This window comes from Mobula birostris, chromosome 24 (genome assembly GCF_030028105.1).
Source record: "Mobula birostris isolate sMobBir1 chromosome 24, sMobBir1.hap1, whole genome shotgun sequence".
Lineage (NCBI taxonomy): Eukaryota > Metazoa > Chordata > Chondrichthyes > Myliobatiformes > Myliobatidae > Mobula > Mobula birostris.
This window is the reverse complement of record NC_092393.1, coordinates 29666495-29681967: the sequence shown is the minus strand read 5'-3', so window position 1 is coordinate 29681967 and position 15473 is coordinate 29666495. Positions and strand designations below refer to the sequence as shown.

At 43.0% G+C, this 15473-nt stretch overlaps 1 protein-coding gene across 1 annotated transcript in view; it reads left to right on the top strand.

Moving 5' to 3' along the window:
- usp43a (ubiquitin specific peptidase 43a) overlaps positions 1-15473 on the top strand; it is a 477870-nt gene that overhangs the window by 106480 nt on the left and 355917 nt on the right. Inside the window, exon 3 of the mRNA XM_072242187.1 lies at positions 15067-15152. Within this exon, the coding sequence (XP_072098288.1) occupies positions 15067-15152 (86 nt within the window). The remainder of the gene's footprint in view (positions 1-15066; positions 15153-15473) is intronic.

Genomic DNA, 15473 nt, shown 5'->3' with positions numbered 1-15473 from the left:
CATTGAGTTTAAACAGCAGCTTAGTTGAGCTGGAGTTGGAACTTCAGAGCTCTTTGAAGGACCCACAGTTGATCACGTGCTTTAGGAGAGGCACTGCCTTGGTGTGGAGCTCACTGCTGAGCTGAGTACCTGGCTCCCAGTGGACCTAGAAGTTGCAGGTGACCTTTGGACCACAGACAGTTTGCCTTTAAGTAAGTAGAATACGGCATTAGAGAACTTACTAATGGAATTGCACTGAAGGTAAGCTGCTCAGTTGAGCATCTTTATGCTACCTATCAATCATAGCTGAAGCATTAAATATGAAGCATGGATGTATTAAACACAATCTAAACCTCTTACTTTTGGCATTCCTCATGATCTTTAATCTCTACATTTTCAGAAACAATGGCATCATGTTGTCACTTACATTGCATCCATCAGAGCAGTGGTCGATTTTACCTTATGATAAGCCTATTGCAATATGCAGTAAGTCTGGATTATGACAACATGTCAATTCTAATGGATAGTTATTCCAGAGTCTCGTATGTTAACCATGCTGATACCTAGAAATCAAGTCATGTAGGCATTTTTGCACCTTTGCCATTTAGTTTCCCAGAGAAAAATCAATCCTTATTAGTTTATTTAGTTATTTGGTTACAGTGCAGAGTAGGTCCGTGCTGCCCATCAACCTCCCCAGCCTAATTGAGGTACAATTTACAATGATCTATTAACCCACCGACCAGTACGTCTCTGGAATGTGGGAGAAAACTGGAGCACCCGGAGGAATCCCATGCGGTCATGGGGAGAGTGTGCAGGCAGCAGCGGGAAGTGAACCCGGGTCACTGGCACTGTGAAGCATTGTGCTAACCACCGTGCTCCTGTGCCACCCCTTACAGCATGCCACAACTTGCAGAGATGCTGAAGTTGTTCAAGAGGTTGGTGAGCTGAATTTAGTATATTGTGTGCAGTTCTGGTCACCTAACTACAGGAAAGATAGCAATAAGCTTGAAAGAGTGCAAAGAAAATTTACACGGATGTTGCTGGGTCTTGAGGATGTGAGTTATAGGGAAAAACTGAATAGATTAGGACTCTATTCCCTGGAACACAGGAGAACAAGAAGAGGTGTTATTGAAACATAGGAAAAACTACAGCACAATACAGGCCCTTCAGCCCACAATGCTGTGCTGAACGTTTACTTACTTTAGAAATTACCAAGGGTTACCCATAGCCCTCTATTTTTCTAAGCTCTATGTACCTATCCAGGAGTCCCTTAAAAGACCCTATTGTATCCACCTCTACCACCATCACTGCCAGCCCATTCCACGCGCTCACCACTATAAGCGTAAAAAAACTTAACCCCGACATCTCCTCTGTACCTACTTCCAAGCACCTTAATATAAAAGTCATGAGGAGGATGAATAGGATGAAAGCATGCAGGCTTTTTCCCTCATGTTGGGTGGGAACTGGAGGTCATAGGTTTAGGGTGAAAGGTGAAATATTCAAGGGGAATCTGAGGAGAAACTTCTTCAGTCAACGGGTGTTGCAAATATGGAACCAGCTGCCAGCGGAAGTGGTAGATGCACGTTCGGGTGCCGTAGTAGTGCGGGTAGTGCGACACGATTACAACTCGGGACATTTGAGTTTGGAGTTCAATTCCGGTGCTGTCTGTAAGGAGTTTGCATGTTCTCCCTGTGAACCATGCAGGTTTCCTCCGGGTGCTCTGGTTTCTTCCCACAAACTAAAGACATGCCTGTTAGTAGGTTAATTGGTCATTGTAAATTGCCCTGTGATTAGGCCAGTGTTAAATAGGTGGGTTGCTGGGTGGTGTGGCTCCTTGAGCTGGAATTGCCTGTTCCATGCTGTATCTGTAAATAATACAAATAATAGTGCGGGTTCAGGTGTAACAATTAAGAGAAGTTTGCATAAGTAATTGGATGGGAGGGGTACGGAAGGCTATGGTCCGGGTGCATGTAGGTGGGTCTAGGCAGAAGATTGGGTCGGCATGGACTGGATGGGTCAAATGAGTGTATTAATACTCTATATGATTCCATGAGACTTGGGGATTTGGTGTTTGTTGGAAGTTGGTGCCTTTCTTTCATTGAGAAGTTAGGACATGTGCAGTTATATTGCTTACTCGGATGCCAGTTTGGCAACAGTGAACTGTGCACGCATGACCTGCAGGTGACATAGGGCAGTTCTTTCAAAGCACACCCTTCCAGCACCTGAATCCTACTTAAAAAAGACCTACCTGCGAGGTCCCTGCAAATTGAGAGCAGGACAGGGAGCCTCTTTCGAGTTGGTCCCTTTTTGAGTCATGGAACTCTCCTTAGTGACAAGAATTATGAAGGCTAGGTGATTCTCTGTGGAAGGTCTCTTCTTGGCTTTGTGCATTTTTGAATTTGTGGAGGTAGGATATTTCACACCCTACCTGCTTTGGCCCACTATTGTCCCTTTGCCAGTGTTCTATTGTCATAAAATTGATCTTGCGGAACTCTTAGTATTTTTGATGTGAACTCATTATCTTGAAAAATGTACGTACTGTTAGAAGAACTTCAAGTTGCCATTTAATTGGGTGAGAATGGGGTGACAGTTTGCAGGAGTCTGGAATGAAATTGCAAGGGATAGGGGAAACAAGGGAACTGCTTGGTGATAATCAGTTGGTATGTTGTTATTATTGATAATAATGCACCAGTAGGGGTTTCTCATGAATATTCATGAAAGACTGTACATATACATCTCTGTTTTCCAGATGATGGTCTTTGCGGAGATTTCCTTATCTGCATTTCCAGGTTTGAATCTTTATCTTAAATAACCAAACGAATTTCAGAAAATGAAAGTATAAATTTGAATTAAGTCTTTGGTTTTGGAGCTCTCTTTAAGATTAAGTGAAACTTCAAATTTACAATGGATGAGAAATGGAGGGTATTTTTTCCCCCAGTGAGAACCTGATGATCTAAATATAGCATTGTGTGCCATCGGTTTCATTATTGGAAGCTGTTGGAGAAAGTGGTAGAAAAGATAACCTTTTAAAATGTGAAGAGCTGGAAAATGCAATGTTTTCCATAACAATAACAGAGAATCCAAGTAGTTAGCTAGTGACATTTATCATGCAGTTCATTCCATTCACTCTAAGCCACAATTGACCACTGGGGTGCTGATGACATTAGAATTGTTTCCAGGATAGCACGAATAATTTGCTTGCCAAAGAATAACAGCTTTCACAAACTCTTGTGGTTTTGTAAATATAAACTAGGAAGCCAAGCTCTGTAGAGGGCAAATCCTAGGAACTCTTTCGGCCTGATAATTTAAAGTTTGAAAGGTAACCTACCCATTCTTTAAATTTGTCCATTCCAACTAATTCCTCCCCCCCCCCCCCCCCCCCACTATTCCCCTTTCTGCATCCCCCTCTCACCGTAACCTTCCACCGGCCTCAGAATTTTGCAAAACCTCTACATTGCTCTATCTCCTCTTGTAGCTGGAATCAAATATAGTTTTGTCAAATGCTCTATTTTCCTCAAAGTCCTTGGAATGTTTTGCCTGTGAAAGGTTCTATAGAAGTGAGAATTGCTTTTGATATAACAAACTATTGTTATTTGTCAGTTCTGAGGTTGCTCCTTGTATTGTAAAGGGTTAATCGTTATGTTTGTCAAATGTCTTCACTACCACCGAGGCCTTGGACGTGAGGAAACTGGCTGCAGGAGCTTTGATTACAGCTATGTGATACAAATAACTGTAAGAATGCAAGACTGTGTGAATACAGCTGTGGGAACACGAAAGTCCAGGTGAAAGCACGTGAAGAGTGGTGACAAGTGATGATGCACTTTGAAGTGGTGATTGGTTCTGGTTTGATGGTTTGAGATGGTGCTATGTATTGGTCCACTTTCTTCAGCATTTTGTATCGATGGAAAGGGTTTAAAAGTAGAATGGTTGGGGACTTGAGGTTGGTTCTTTGAGGCCTCACTGAAGGGCTGGTTGTAAACAGCACTGCGGATCGGGTGAGTCGGAGGTGCGCTGCAGAGAAAGGGACCTGTGCATAGCTAGATAAGTATCTTAATGGTTATTATTCTGTCCTAATAAATAAAGTTTTGTAATTCTAAATAGGTAATTGGTCTCTGTGTTTTTCTGCCTTATCGAGCCATATCCAAGAATCTTTTGGTAACATAACATTTTGGTGTAGTTGGCAAAGGTTCTGGTGAGTGCGAAAGAAACCGATAAAGTTTACAAAAATGTGTAGGAGTAAGGAAATGTGGAGAGACCAGAGGGGTGACGCTGACATACCAGGAAGCCAAAACAGTGGCAGCGAATTGTCCAACGTGCCAGCTGGTGAAGCCAAAGGGATGTCCGGTGGGCCCCGGGAACAAATCCAGAGTATAACGGGGCAGGAGAGATTTGGCCAGTGGAGAACTTGAACTCCAGACCAGCAGGTCAGGGAGGGTTCCTGCTGTCCTGACATTTGGCAGTATCTGAACCCCCAAAGGTAGAGGAGGAAGTGGAATTGGAAGAGGAGTTGGGGAAGGCCTGGGAGCTGCTGGAGAGTGGGGCGACTGTAGTGCAGGGGCCAGGCAGTACGTGGCAGGTAATACTTCTGGGAAAACAGGGAATGGTGTGCCGGACTGATTAACTAAAAGGAAGTGATAGTGTGCTTCCCTCCACTGCAGAAATGGCCATGGCATTGCTGCTGCTCCCTTGCTGGAACTGCGACGATGATCTGTAAGACATCATAACCCAATAACTTTCTCAGAGTGTCGTACAAATATGCTCATCATCTGAACATGTCTCAGTGTTGGGTATGCTCCTAGATTCTGACACACTCAAGCATGGGTGTACTGATGCAGAAAGGTGTAAACTCAGCCAGATCCATCACGGGCACTAGCCCCCCTCGCATCGAGGAACCCTCAAAAGGCAGTGCCTCAAGAAGGCGGCATTCATCATTACGGGCCCCCATCACCCCTGCTCATTGCTACCATCAAGGTAGAGGTACAAGAGCCTGAAGAAACACACTCAACGTTTCAGGAACAGCTTCTTCCCCGCTGCCATCAGGTTTCTGAATGGACAATGAACCCATGAAAACTACCTTACTATTTTTTTTCTCTCTTTTTGCACTACTTACTTAATTTAATATATATATAAAAGTATTTCTTCTGTTAATTTAGTTTATTATTATGTACTGCACTGTGTTGCTGCTGCAAAACAACACATTTCACAACATATGCCAGTGATATGAAGCCTGATTCTGAATAACGCTGAATACTGGAGTAGAATGAATCCATCATGGGCCCCTCAGCATTCACTGTTGATGGGACTGTAAAAGGGGCCAGTTTAAGGGATGGTATGTAACAACATATGATCAGAATAAGACCAAAGTACCAGTGCTGAATTCAATACTGAGATCTGGGAGTAATTGCCATTGTCGTTACGATGGGCAGTTTCTGACGGGGAACGACTTATGTACCTTGATGGTACAGAGCAGTGAAGTGGGAATATACTGATTTGGGGCTGGTTTGTTTCACGTGTTGAACGGCACATACCGGGTGTGCAGCTCCCGGGCCTACCCTTGGCTTCCCACATGCTGATCTGACTGCTGCTGCCTGGGTATCACATTGATGATCTGGCTGACCACCCAACCCGGAAAAGGGGTATCACAGAGGCTGATCGGTTCTGGATGATAGCTTTTTCCCCCTATTGGTACTGGCTGGTTATCAAGGAAAGTTGTCCTGATAGCCTCAAGTTGTTAGCCAGTGAGACTGTACTGGCTTTGAAGCAAGCAGAGCGGGCACTGATGCAGGTTTTAACCGAGACAGTAGCCGTGAGTAGAATGATATTGGGTTATATCGCAGCGAAGGAAGGAGGCACCTGCACCACTTCGGCCAGGAGTGTTGTACGTACACCCCTGATGAGTCAGAGAACATAGCACATTTGGCTGACCATATCCAACCATTGGTAGATAAGATGTGTAAGAGATCAATTTCATAATTATTATACCCCGGGAGGGAGTTGGTGGCCCTTTGGAGTACCTGGAGTCTGGTGGGCTACTGCAGTGCACTGGGGTGTTACTAAAACCATTTTGCTTTCATGCTTAGTAGTTTTGCAATTTCCTTGTGATTTGGCAGGGTATCTGCAGGAGCTGTATTAAAACCTGTGGGCTGGACCTAATGGGATTTCAACCTTTGACAGTGGAATGTGTTGTAAAGGGTTAGCCTTGGCGCTTGTCGAATGTGTTCACCACTGTGGCCTTGGGCGTATGTGAATTGGCTGCAGGAGCTTTGATGACAATACAACTGCGAGAATGCAAGACGATGGGAGTACAGCTGTGGTGAGCATTGGGGCGGGACTCGTGAAGAGTGATGACAAGTTATGATTGGTTTTGATTCCCTGGTTTGAGCCCGTGTTAATGTATTGGTCCACTTACTGCGCAGTTTGTGTCAGTGGAATGGGATTAAAGGTAGAATGCTTGTGGGCTGAAAGGTATTTGAGGCCTCACTGACGAGCTGGTTGTGAACAGCACTGTGGATCGGCTGGAGTGGGAGGTGTGCTGCAGTGAGAGAGGCCATCCACACTGCGACAGGTATTTTAATGCTCCTGTTCTGACCTAATAAACGTAGTTTTGTAGTTCTAACTAGATAATTGGCATTTGAGGCTTTTGATGTAACGTAACACTCCTTTAACAGAAGAGTAGATATGTATGATCGCCATCACTTAAAACATTGCCATCATCATCACATGCCATCCCTGTTTGGAAATATACTGTATAATTGTTCTTGCATTGCTTTGGACAGAAATTCAAGCTTCATATCCTACACACCATGGTAGGAACTTCAGCTGGAGAATTGCTGTTCAAGAAATTGGCTCACCATTATCTCCAAGGACAGCTAGGGATACATGTGAAATCATGGCTTGGTTTGTTGAGCTTTCGACACTGTTCCAACATTCAGGTTCTTGGACATCATCACTTTACAGGACTTCATATGGGAGATCCATGCCTCCTCCATTTACAAAAAGGCTTAGCAGAGGAAATACTTGTGGCATTTTCCCAAAACATACTGGTATAATTCTGCACTGCCATCATAGACAACATCCTCACATCAGCCACTAGTGCTTGATTTGGTGCGACATCCTCTGACGAGGTCATTGGCTGCAGTCTACCACCACGGAAGGACTTGTATGTGTCCCGGACAAAGGAGCGATCAGGAAAAGTAATTGTGGACACTACTCAACATTGGGAAGGTGCTGTAGGTTTATTAAAACAAAAACTTCATGGCATCTCAAAAGTTTCCTGCCATGGGCAGTTAATCTTATCAACCATTCTTGTTAGCCCCCTCCTCTCATCCCCCCCATTACCTCAGTCATTGCGTTGGACAATAAACCACTTTTTATAATGTTGCTTTCAATGAAAATACATACTGGTATTTATGCATTAATGCACATTTTATTCCACATCTGTATTTCTAACTTACTTTTATATATTTCTTTGTTCTATACAGTTGCTAAATGTCCATTTTGTTGCATGCAGTGCCAACAGATCACAGCATATTTCTAAGGCATGCAGATCTACACTCAAAGGCTACATTATTAGGCACCTCCTGTACCTAATAAAGTGGCCACTGAGTGTATGCTAGTGGTCATCTGCTGTAGCCCATCTACTTCAAGGTACGACATACTATGCTTTCAGGGATGCTCTTCCGCTCACCCCTGTTATAATGCGTGGTACTTGAGTTACTGTTGTCTTCCTGTCAGCTTGAACCAGTCTGACCATTCTCATTTGACCTCTCTCATTAACAAGGCACTTTATCCCACAACTGCGGCTCACTGGATGAATTTTTTTTCTTTTGCACCATTTTCTGTAACTCTATAGACTCTTGTGTGTGAAAATCCCAGGAGATCAGCAGTTTCTGAGATACTCAAATCACCCCATCTGGCACCAGTAATCATTCCACAATCAAAGCCATTTAGATTATATTTCTACTCCATTCTGATGTTTGGTCTAAACAACAACTGAACCCCTTGACAATGTCTGCGTACGTTTATGCAAACTTATGTTACTGCCACATGATTGTCCGATTAGATATTTGCATTAACAAGTAGGTGTACAGATGTACCTAATAAAATGGCCACTGATCCTTGATTCTGTATACAAATAGGAAAATAAAACCTTGGATAAAGTAGAACGCATTGTTTATTGGTTGTGAGAAAACAAAGCTTCATTGAAGCAAAATATGAAATCTAGTAAGAGAAGAAGAGATGTGCAAATTATGTATGCTGTGTTTGTCTAATTTTATGTCTTTGGACAAAATGGGTCAGGCGTACTAAGTGTAACATTGCCAAAACATGAACAGAATGGACTCCACAATACTGATGCAAGTTTTAGGAGTTTGTTCTGATGCAGAAGTGTTCTAAATTGGGAACAGGACAGTTTAGGTTATTTAGGTCATCTTTCCCTCCCCCCCTCTCTCTGCATTCCGCAAGGATCGCTCCCTACACAACTCCCTTGTCCATTCGTCCCCCCCATCCCTCCCCACTGATCTTCCTCCTGGCACTTATCCGTGTAAGCGGAACAAGTGCTACACATGCCCTTACACTTCCTCCCTTACCACCATTCAGGGCCCCAAACAGTCCTTCCAGGTGAGGCAACACTTCACCTGTGAGTCGACTGGGGTGATATACTGCGTCCGGTGCTCCCGATGTGGCCTTTTATATATTGGCGAGACCCGGCGCAGACTGGGAGACCGCTTTGCTGAACATCTACGCTCTGTCCGCCAGAGAAAGCAGGATCTCCCAGTGGCCACACATTTTAATTCCACATCCCATTCCCATTCTGACATGTCTATCCACGGCCTCCTCTACTGTAAAGATGAAGCCACACTCAGGTTGGAGGAACAACACCTTATATTCCGTCTGGGTAGCCTCCAACCTGATGGCATGAACATCGACTTCTCTAACTTCCGCTAAGGCCCCACCTCCCCTTCGTACCCCATCTGTTACTTATTTTTATACACACATTCTTTCTCTCACTCTCCTTTTTCTCCCTCTGTCCCTCTGAATATACCTCTTGCCCATCCTCTGGGTCCCCCCCCCCCCTTGTCTTTCTTCCCGGACCTCCTGTCCCATGATCCTTTTGCCTATCACCTGTCCAGCTCTTGGCTCCATCCCCCGCCCCCTCCTGTCTTCTCCTATCATTTTGGATCTCCCCCTCCCCCTCCAACTTTCAAATCCCTTACTCACTCTTCCTTCAGTTAGTCCTGACGAAGGGTCTCGGCCTGAAACGTCGACTGCACCTCTTCCTACAGATGCTGCTTGGCCTGCTGCGTTCACCAGCAACTTTGATGTGTGTTGCTTGAATTTCCGGTATCTGCAGAATTCCTGTTTCAGTTTAGGTTATGGCTTGTATTATTCCAAAAATATATATTAGCTCCTCCAAGAGAACCACAACCTTGTCACAGGATTTGGAGGATTGTGTGGCTCAATGGCCTGAGAGCTATGTTGGGTGGAGGCAGGGCCTTGTGCTTTGGCTCTTATTAGGGTCACCCATGCAACAGGTCAAAGGGCGGAGGCCAGACTGAGAGTGCTCCGCTGGTCCTCCAGTTTCAGGGATTGACAACCTTGACTGGTCAAATAAAAACTTGTTAAGGGAACAAGTAATATATCAGCTCATTAATCTTTTTTAATACACATTCTTATTTTAACATCTGCGTTATCGAAAGACATGCATCATGGCTTTGCCTATACTGTATAGATATGGCAGGCTCCAGGTTCTGAAGAACTACGTAGTGATTTTTACTTATGCTTAACAGCAGTATTTTGTACTCCATCTCTCTGAATTTCAGTTCCGTTGACTGCCATGGAACTGACTTGGGGTTGTATACACTGGAATTTAGAAGGATGAGAAGGGATTTGATTGAAACATATAAGATTATTAAGGGATTGGACACGCTAGAGGCAGGAAACATGTTCCTGATGTTGGGGGAATCCAGAACCAGAGGCCACAGTTTTAGAATAAGGGGTAGACAATTTAGAGCGGAGTTGAGGAAAAACTTTTTCACACAGAGGGTTGTGGTTCTGTGGAATGCTCCGCCTCAGAAGGCAGTGGAGGCCAATTCTCTGGATTCTTTCAGAAAAGAGTTAGATAGAGCTCTTGAAGATAGCGGAGTGAAGGGGTATGGGGAGAAGGCAGGAAAAGGGTAGTGATTGTGGATGATCAGCCATGATCACAGTGAATGGTGGTGCTGGCTCGAAGGGCTGAATGGCCTACTCCTGCACCTATTGTATATTGTCTATTGACTTGTGTATGGCATGCACTTCCATTATTGTGTCTTGTGCGCAGCGTTACTGACCAGGAATGAACTTCCAGGGAAAAGTACTTATTAACTTATTTTTTTGTGTGGTTACCAGATGCCATTTTTCATATTCTGATTCAATTGTCATTCAGAAAGTTTAACATGGAGCAAGTGTCATGTTCTGAATGCAGAGCTTACTGTTGGAAAGGCAATGATGATTCTAATTAAGCTAATTGATAACTTGTTATGGATAATTTAAAGAGTGAAGTTGATTAGCAGGCTGTTTTTTAACCTGATTTTCATTTGTTTTTCTTTTGCCTTGAGTTATGCAAATAGGTATTCCATTTTAATAAAGGTACTAGAAAGGTCATGGAATGTTGCAGTGAGGTGAGCAATGGAATCAGACTTCTGTTGGGAAGAAGTTGTCTAAGTATGTCACTTCTCCCATAACCCTGTGAATGTATTCCCTCATAAGCATTTACTTACCCCTCTTTTGACAGTGAAAATCAAAAAAAAAATTGCAGATGCTGGAAATCTGAAATAAGACAGAAACACAGAAAATCTACAGTACAATACAGGCCCTTCAGCCCACAATGCTGTGCCAAACATGTACTTACTTAGAAATTACCTCAGGTTGCCCGTAGCCCTCTATTTTTCTAAGCTCCATGGATCTATCCAGGAGTCTCTTAAAAGACCCTATTGTATAATGCTGGATAAATTCAGAATGACTGGTAACATCTCTGGAAAGAGAAAGAGGTCTTCAACTGGGAATACTAACTGTGGTTCTTCGTCTGCAGACGCTGACTTACTTGCATTTGTAGAGTCTTAGAGCCCTAGAGCACAGAAATAGGCCTTTTGGCCCATCTAATGCATGCCAAACTATTATTCTGCCCAGTCCCATCAACCTGCACCAGGATCATAGCTCTCCCATCCATGTAGTTATCCAACACTTTCTTAGGTTTTTCCAAGTGATCCCACAACAACCACTTCCACTGGCAGCTCGATCTACACTAACGTCACCCTCCGAGTGAAGAAGTTACCCTCAGGTTCCCCTTAAACATTTTACCTTTTACTCTTTTCCTATGACCTCTAATCTAAACTCAGTGGAAAACAAAACTTACTTGCATTTACCCTATCTATACCCCACATAATTATATATACAGGTTATAAAATCTCCCTTCATTCTCCTACACTCTAGGGACTAAAATCCTAACCTGTTCAATATTTCCCTATAACTCAGGTCCCCAAGTTCCAGCAACATCCTTCGGTCTGTAGTCTTTCAACCTTAGTTCCTTAGTTTTGAAATCCCGTTTTAATATTTGCTGTTGAACCTGTTTTCATTTCCTTTACAGGAAGTGTATTTAACAAATATTAGCAAACAAAGCAGTAAGAGGAAGCAACTGCATTAAATTTGCAAATGCTGCCTACTGACTCTAGACATGAGACCTCTTTTCTACCCACATATTCTCTCTAGCCCAAACATGACATTTCCATCAAATGGCTACATAAGGTTCCTTGCATGGGGAAAAACACCGGGTACTGGAGTTTCCATTCCTGCTACCATTCGTGCAAATCTATCCATCAGTGGAACCTACATAAAAAAGTACTTCCTTAAAGATTTGCATTAACAAGATCAATCATCTGAAACTTGACAGCACGAGTGGTTATGGAGACTGCAAATAACTGTAAACAAAACAAGCCATTTATGCTTTTTTTATGTAGCCACCTTCTTTAACACTAGACATATTTTTTTAATTATTGATTTTTAGGAACCTTGTATTCATAGGAGATATGTCTGTCAGACCAGTGAGATAATGTGCATGGCCTTGACTTGACAAACCTACTTGTCTACTTTTGCTGAGAAATTCCTTTCTCTTGTTCCACCATCTATTTTTCTCCTCTGGATCACTGTTTCCCCTTTATGAGATTTCATGAGGGCCCACCTCGTCTCTCTTTCTTCATTATTCTGAGGAACCCTAATCAGGCTCATGGTGTGGGCACTGGATGGTGACATGATTTAGTTTAGTCCATAATCACCAGGGACCACCAGGATCCATGAGTATCTGTTTTGCAGGATAATCATGGAGAAACTCTCCGCTGACTCAGCAATAGTTGGGTGTATAAAGGGAAGATGGGAAGATGAATACAGGGTCCTAGTGGAGGTCTTTGTCAAATGCTGCAAGATGAACATATGCAGCTCAACATCTGTAAGACAAAGGAGATGGTGATGGACTTTATGCACTGCTGCCTGTTACTATTGATGGCAAGGACGTGCATGTGGTGAGGACATACAAGTACCTGGGTGTGCACCTGGATGATAGACTTGAGTGGTGCACCAACACAGAGGCTGTGTATAAGAAGGGCCAGAGTTGCCTCTACTTCTTGAGGAGACTGAGGTCCTTTGGATTATGTAGGCCTCCTCTTCACATGCTCTACCAGTCTGTTGTCGCCAGTACAGTCTTCTATGTGGTGGTGTGCTGGGTCAATGGTGTCAACACTGGTGATGCCAACAGGCTCTATAAACTGATTTGGAAAGGCTGGCTCTGTTAGAGGAGTCAAATTGGACACACTGGAGGCTGTGGTAGAACAAAGGACCCTACGGAAAATCCTCGCAATTCTGGGCAATGTTTCTCACCCTCTGCATGCCACCTTGGCTGAACAGAGGAGCACTTTAGTAATAGACTGTGCTGCTCCAGAGAGTGCTCTCTCTGGTCATTCTTACCGTCAGCCATTAGGCTGTATAATGAGTCAACTTATAGCTGGGGAAGAGATGACTCCCTCCTGGTAGACTGTTTAAGGTAACTTATTTTTTATTCTTTCTTACTTCTCTTCTAATATTTATATATCTGTGCACTTGTAATGCTACTGTGACACTGTAAATTCCTTCGGGATCAATGAAGTATCTATCTATCTATCTATCTATCAAAAAGGAAAACTTGTTTATTGAGAGACATCTTGTATAAGATTTTGTCTCCTCTTAGCAGTGTGAATTTTTGATGGGACTCACAATCTGGTTTTAGCTGAGTATAATAAAACAGGAGTAGCACACACAAAATGCTGGAGGAACTCAGCAGGCCGGGCAGCATCTGTGGAGGAAAGAATAATTGACATTTTGGGCCGAAACCCTTCGGCAGGACTAGAGAAGAAAAGCTGAGGAATAGATTTGAAAGGTGGGAGGAAGGGAGAGAGAAGCGGGTGGGAAATGGTGAAGGGAGTGGGGGGTGGGTGGAGGCATTACTGGAAGTTTGAGAAATCGATGTTCGTGCCATCAAGTGGTCAAAGATCATGTCAAACTTCCGGTAATGCCTCCACACCCCCCCCCCCTTCACCATTTCCCATCCTCTTGTCCCCCTCTTATGTTATCTCCTTACCTGCCTATCTCCTCCCTCTGGTGCCTTCTTTCTTCCATGGCCTTCTGTCTCTTTCACCAATCAACTTCCCAGCTCCTTGCTTCATCCCTCCCTCTCCAAGTTTCAAACCTATCATTTCTCCCTCCCCTCCCCCAACCTTTCAAATCTATTCAACTTTTTTTCCCCAATCCTGCTGAAGGGTTTTGGCCCGAAATATCGACTGCAGTTTTCTCCATAGATGCTGCCTGGCTTTCTGAGTTCCTCCAGCATTTTGTGTGATTTGCTCAGATTTCCATCATCTGCAGACTTCCTCTTGTTTGTGATAATAAAACAGGAGATTGCGACATGTACAAGATTAACCAAGCTTATTTGGCAGCACATTACCACTCCAAAGTTGGTTAGCAGTCCAGCAATGTCACATTTGTGGACCTTTTAAAGTAATTCACCTCATTTGCCTCTGATCAACTCTTTCCATGGTTAAAATATTTATTTATGTACTGTACACTGTATTAGGGATTAATGATTCTGCATGCCTCTATGACACTAATTAACCCACCATCCCAGAACTCCTTGTACAAGGGAATGTGTACATAGTATGCATGCGTTCCACTTTATTACCTCAATCCTAATATTTTACAACCCCACACCTGAGGCTCCCACTACTTAATATATTGTTGTGCTTTAGTTATTTAAATTTCCTGCTATTTATGGCTGCAGCAAGGACCCGAATCTTAGTTTAGAGTTTCAAGGATGTGTGCACTGGCGCATGGAGGCACATATGATGAGATTAGTCAGGCCACCTCCTTGTAGTTTTGAGATTCTTGCTTCAGTGTTGTGTGCTTTCACAAGAGTAACCATTTTATTTACATAGTTTTAACCTGAGGAAAGGTACTATACTGCATTCACCACACTGTTCCCTCTAAGCTGCGTGGGTTTGTGGCTGCGCAGTAACTGAAATGCTCCCACGCCATAGCCTTTGTTGCTGCACAGTAGGAATAAAGATAGATGAGAAAAAGTTTATGAAACGTGCAAGGTTTTCTATGTTGTTACTGTATTTCATTATATCCTTCAATTCATTAAAAAAAAGCAAAAGTATGTGATTTTTCACTTTTCATTCTAAATATTACAGAAAAAAAAACCATTTAAGGTGCTGTGTAATTTTCAGGGCTAGTGTTAGAGCAATCGTTGGTCCACTCAGCTGTAAAAAAAAATCAGTGGGAATGTTGGAGTTCAGTATTCTGAATTTTCAGAAAGATGGAGTGTGAACATAATCTGGTCATGTCATTACCGTTTGCCTGATATACATTGGAACTATGCAAGATCATAGTTTTTGAAAATCCATCCACTGCTGTTTAAAAGAAGGCATTATATGACAAAGATCAATAATGAATAATTTTTAAAAGAGTCTGTGAATAAACTTGAAATATAATTGTTAACACTTGATTTTTAATCATTTTTTGTTTCAGTCTTCCATTGGTGAAAATTCTACAGGAAGCTCCCAGCAGCCCAGAATTCAGAGTTTTGTTCAAGAACTTTTCCAAGCACAGTACAGGTAAATTAATCAATCTTCTTTCACACAAGAAGATTAAAAAAGAATAGGTTGAAGGATTTTATTTTATGCATCCCTGAAACACAACGGGTAGCTTATCAACAGGGATTTGGAGATGACACTGCATTTTGACCTGCTAATCCACCACTCCATTGATGTCACGGATGGAGGATGGCACCCTGAAACTGCTGCACAATAAATAATGTTTCACAGTAAATAAATACTGCAGTTCCAGACGTGCCTGAAATTTGTGCGGAACCATGGGACCTAGGAATCCTTGCAGAGAAGAGCAGCTGTGGTGTAATAAGGAGGCTTGATAGAATT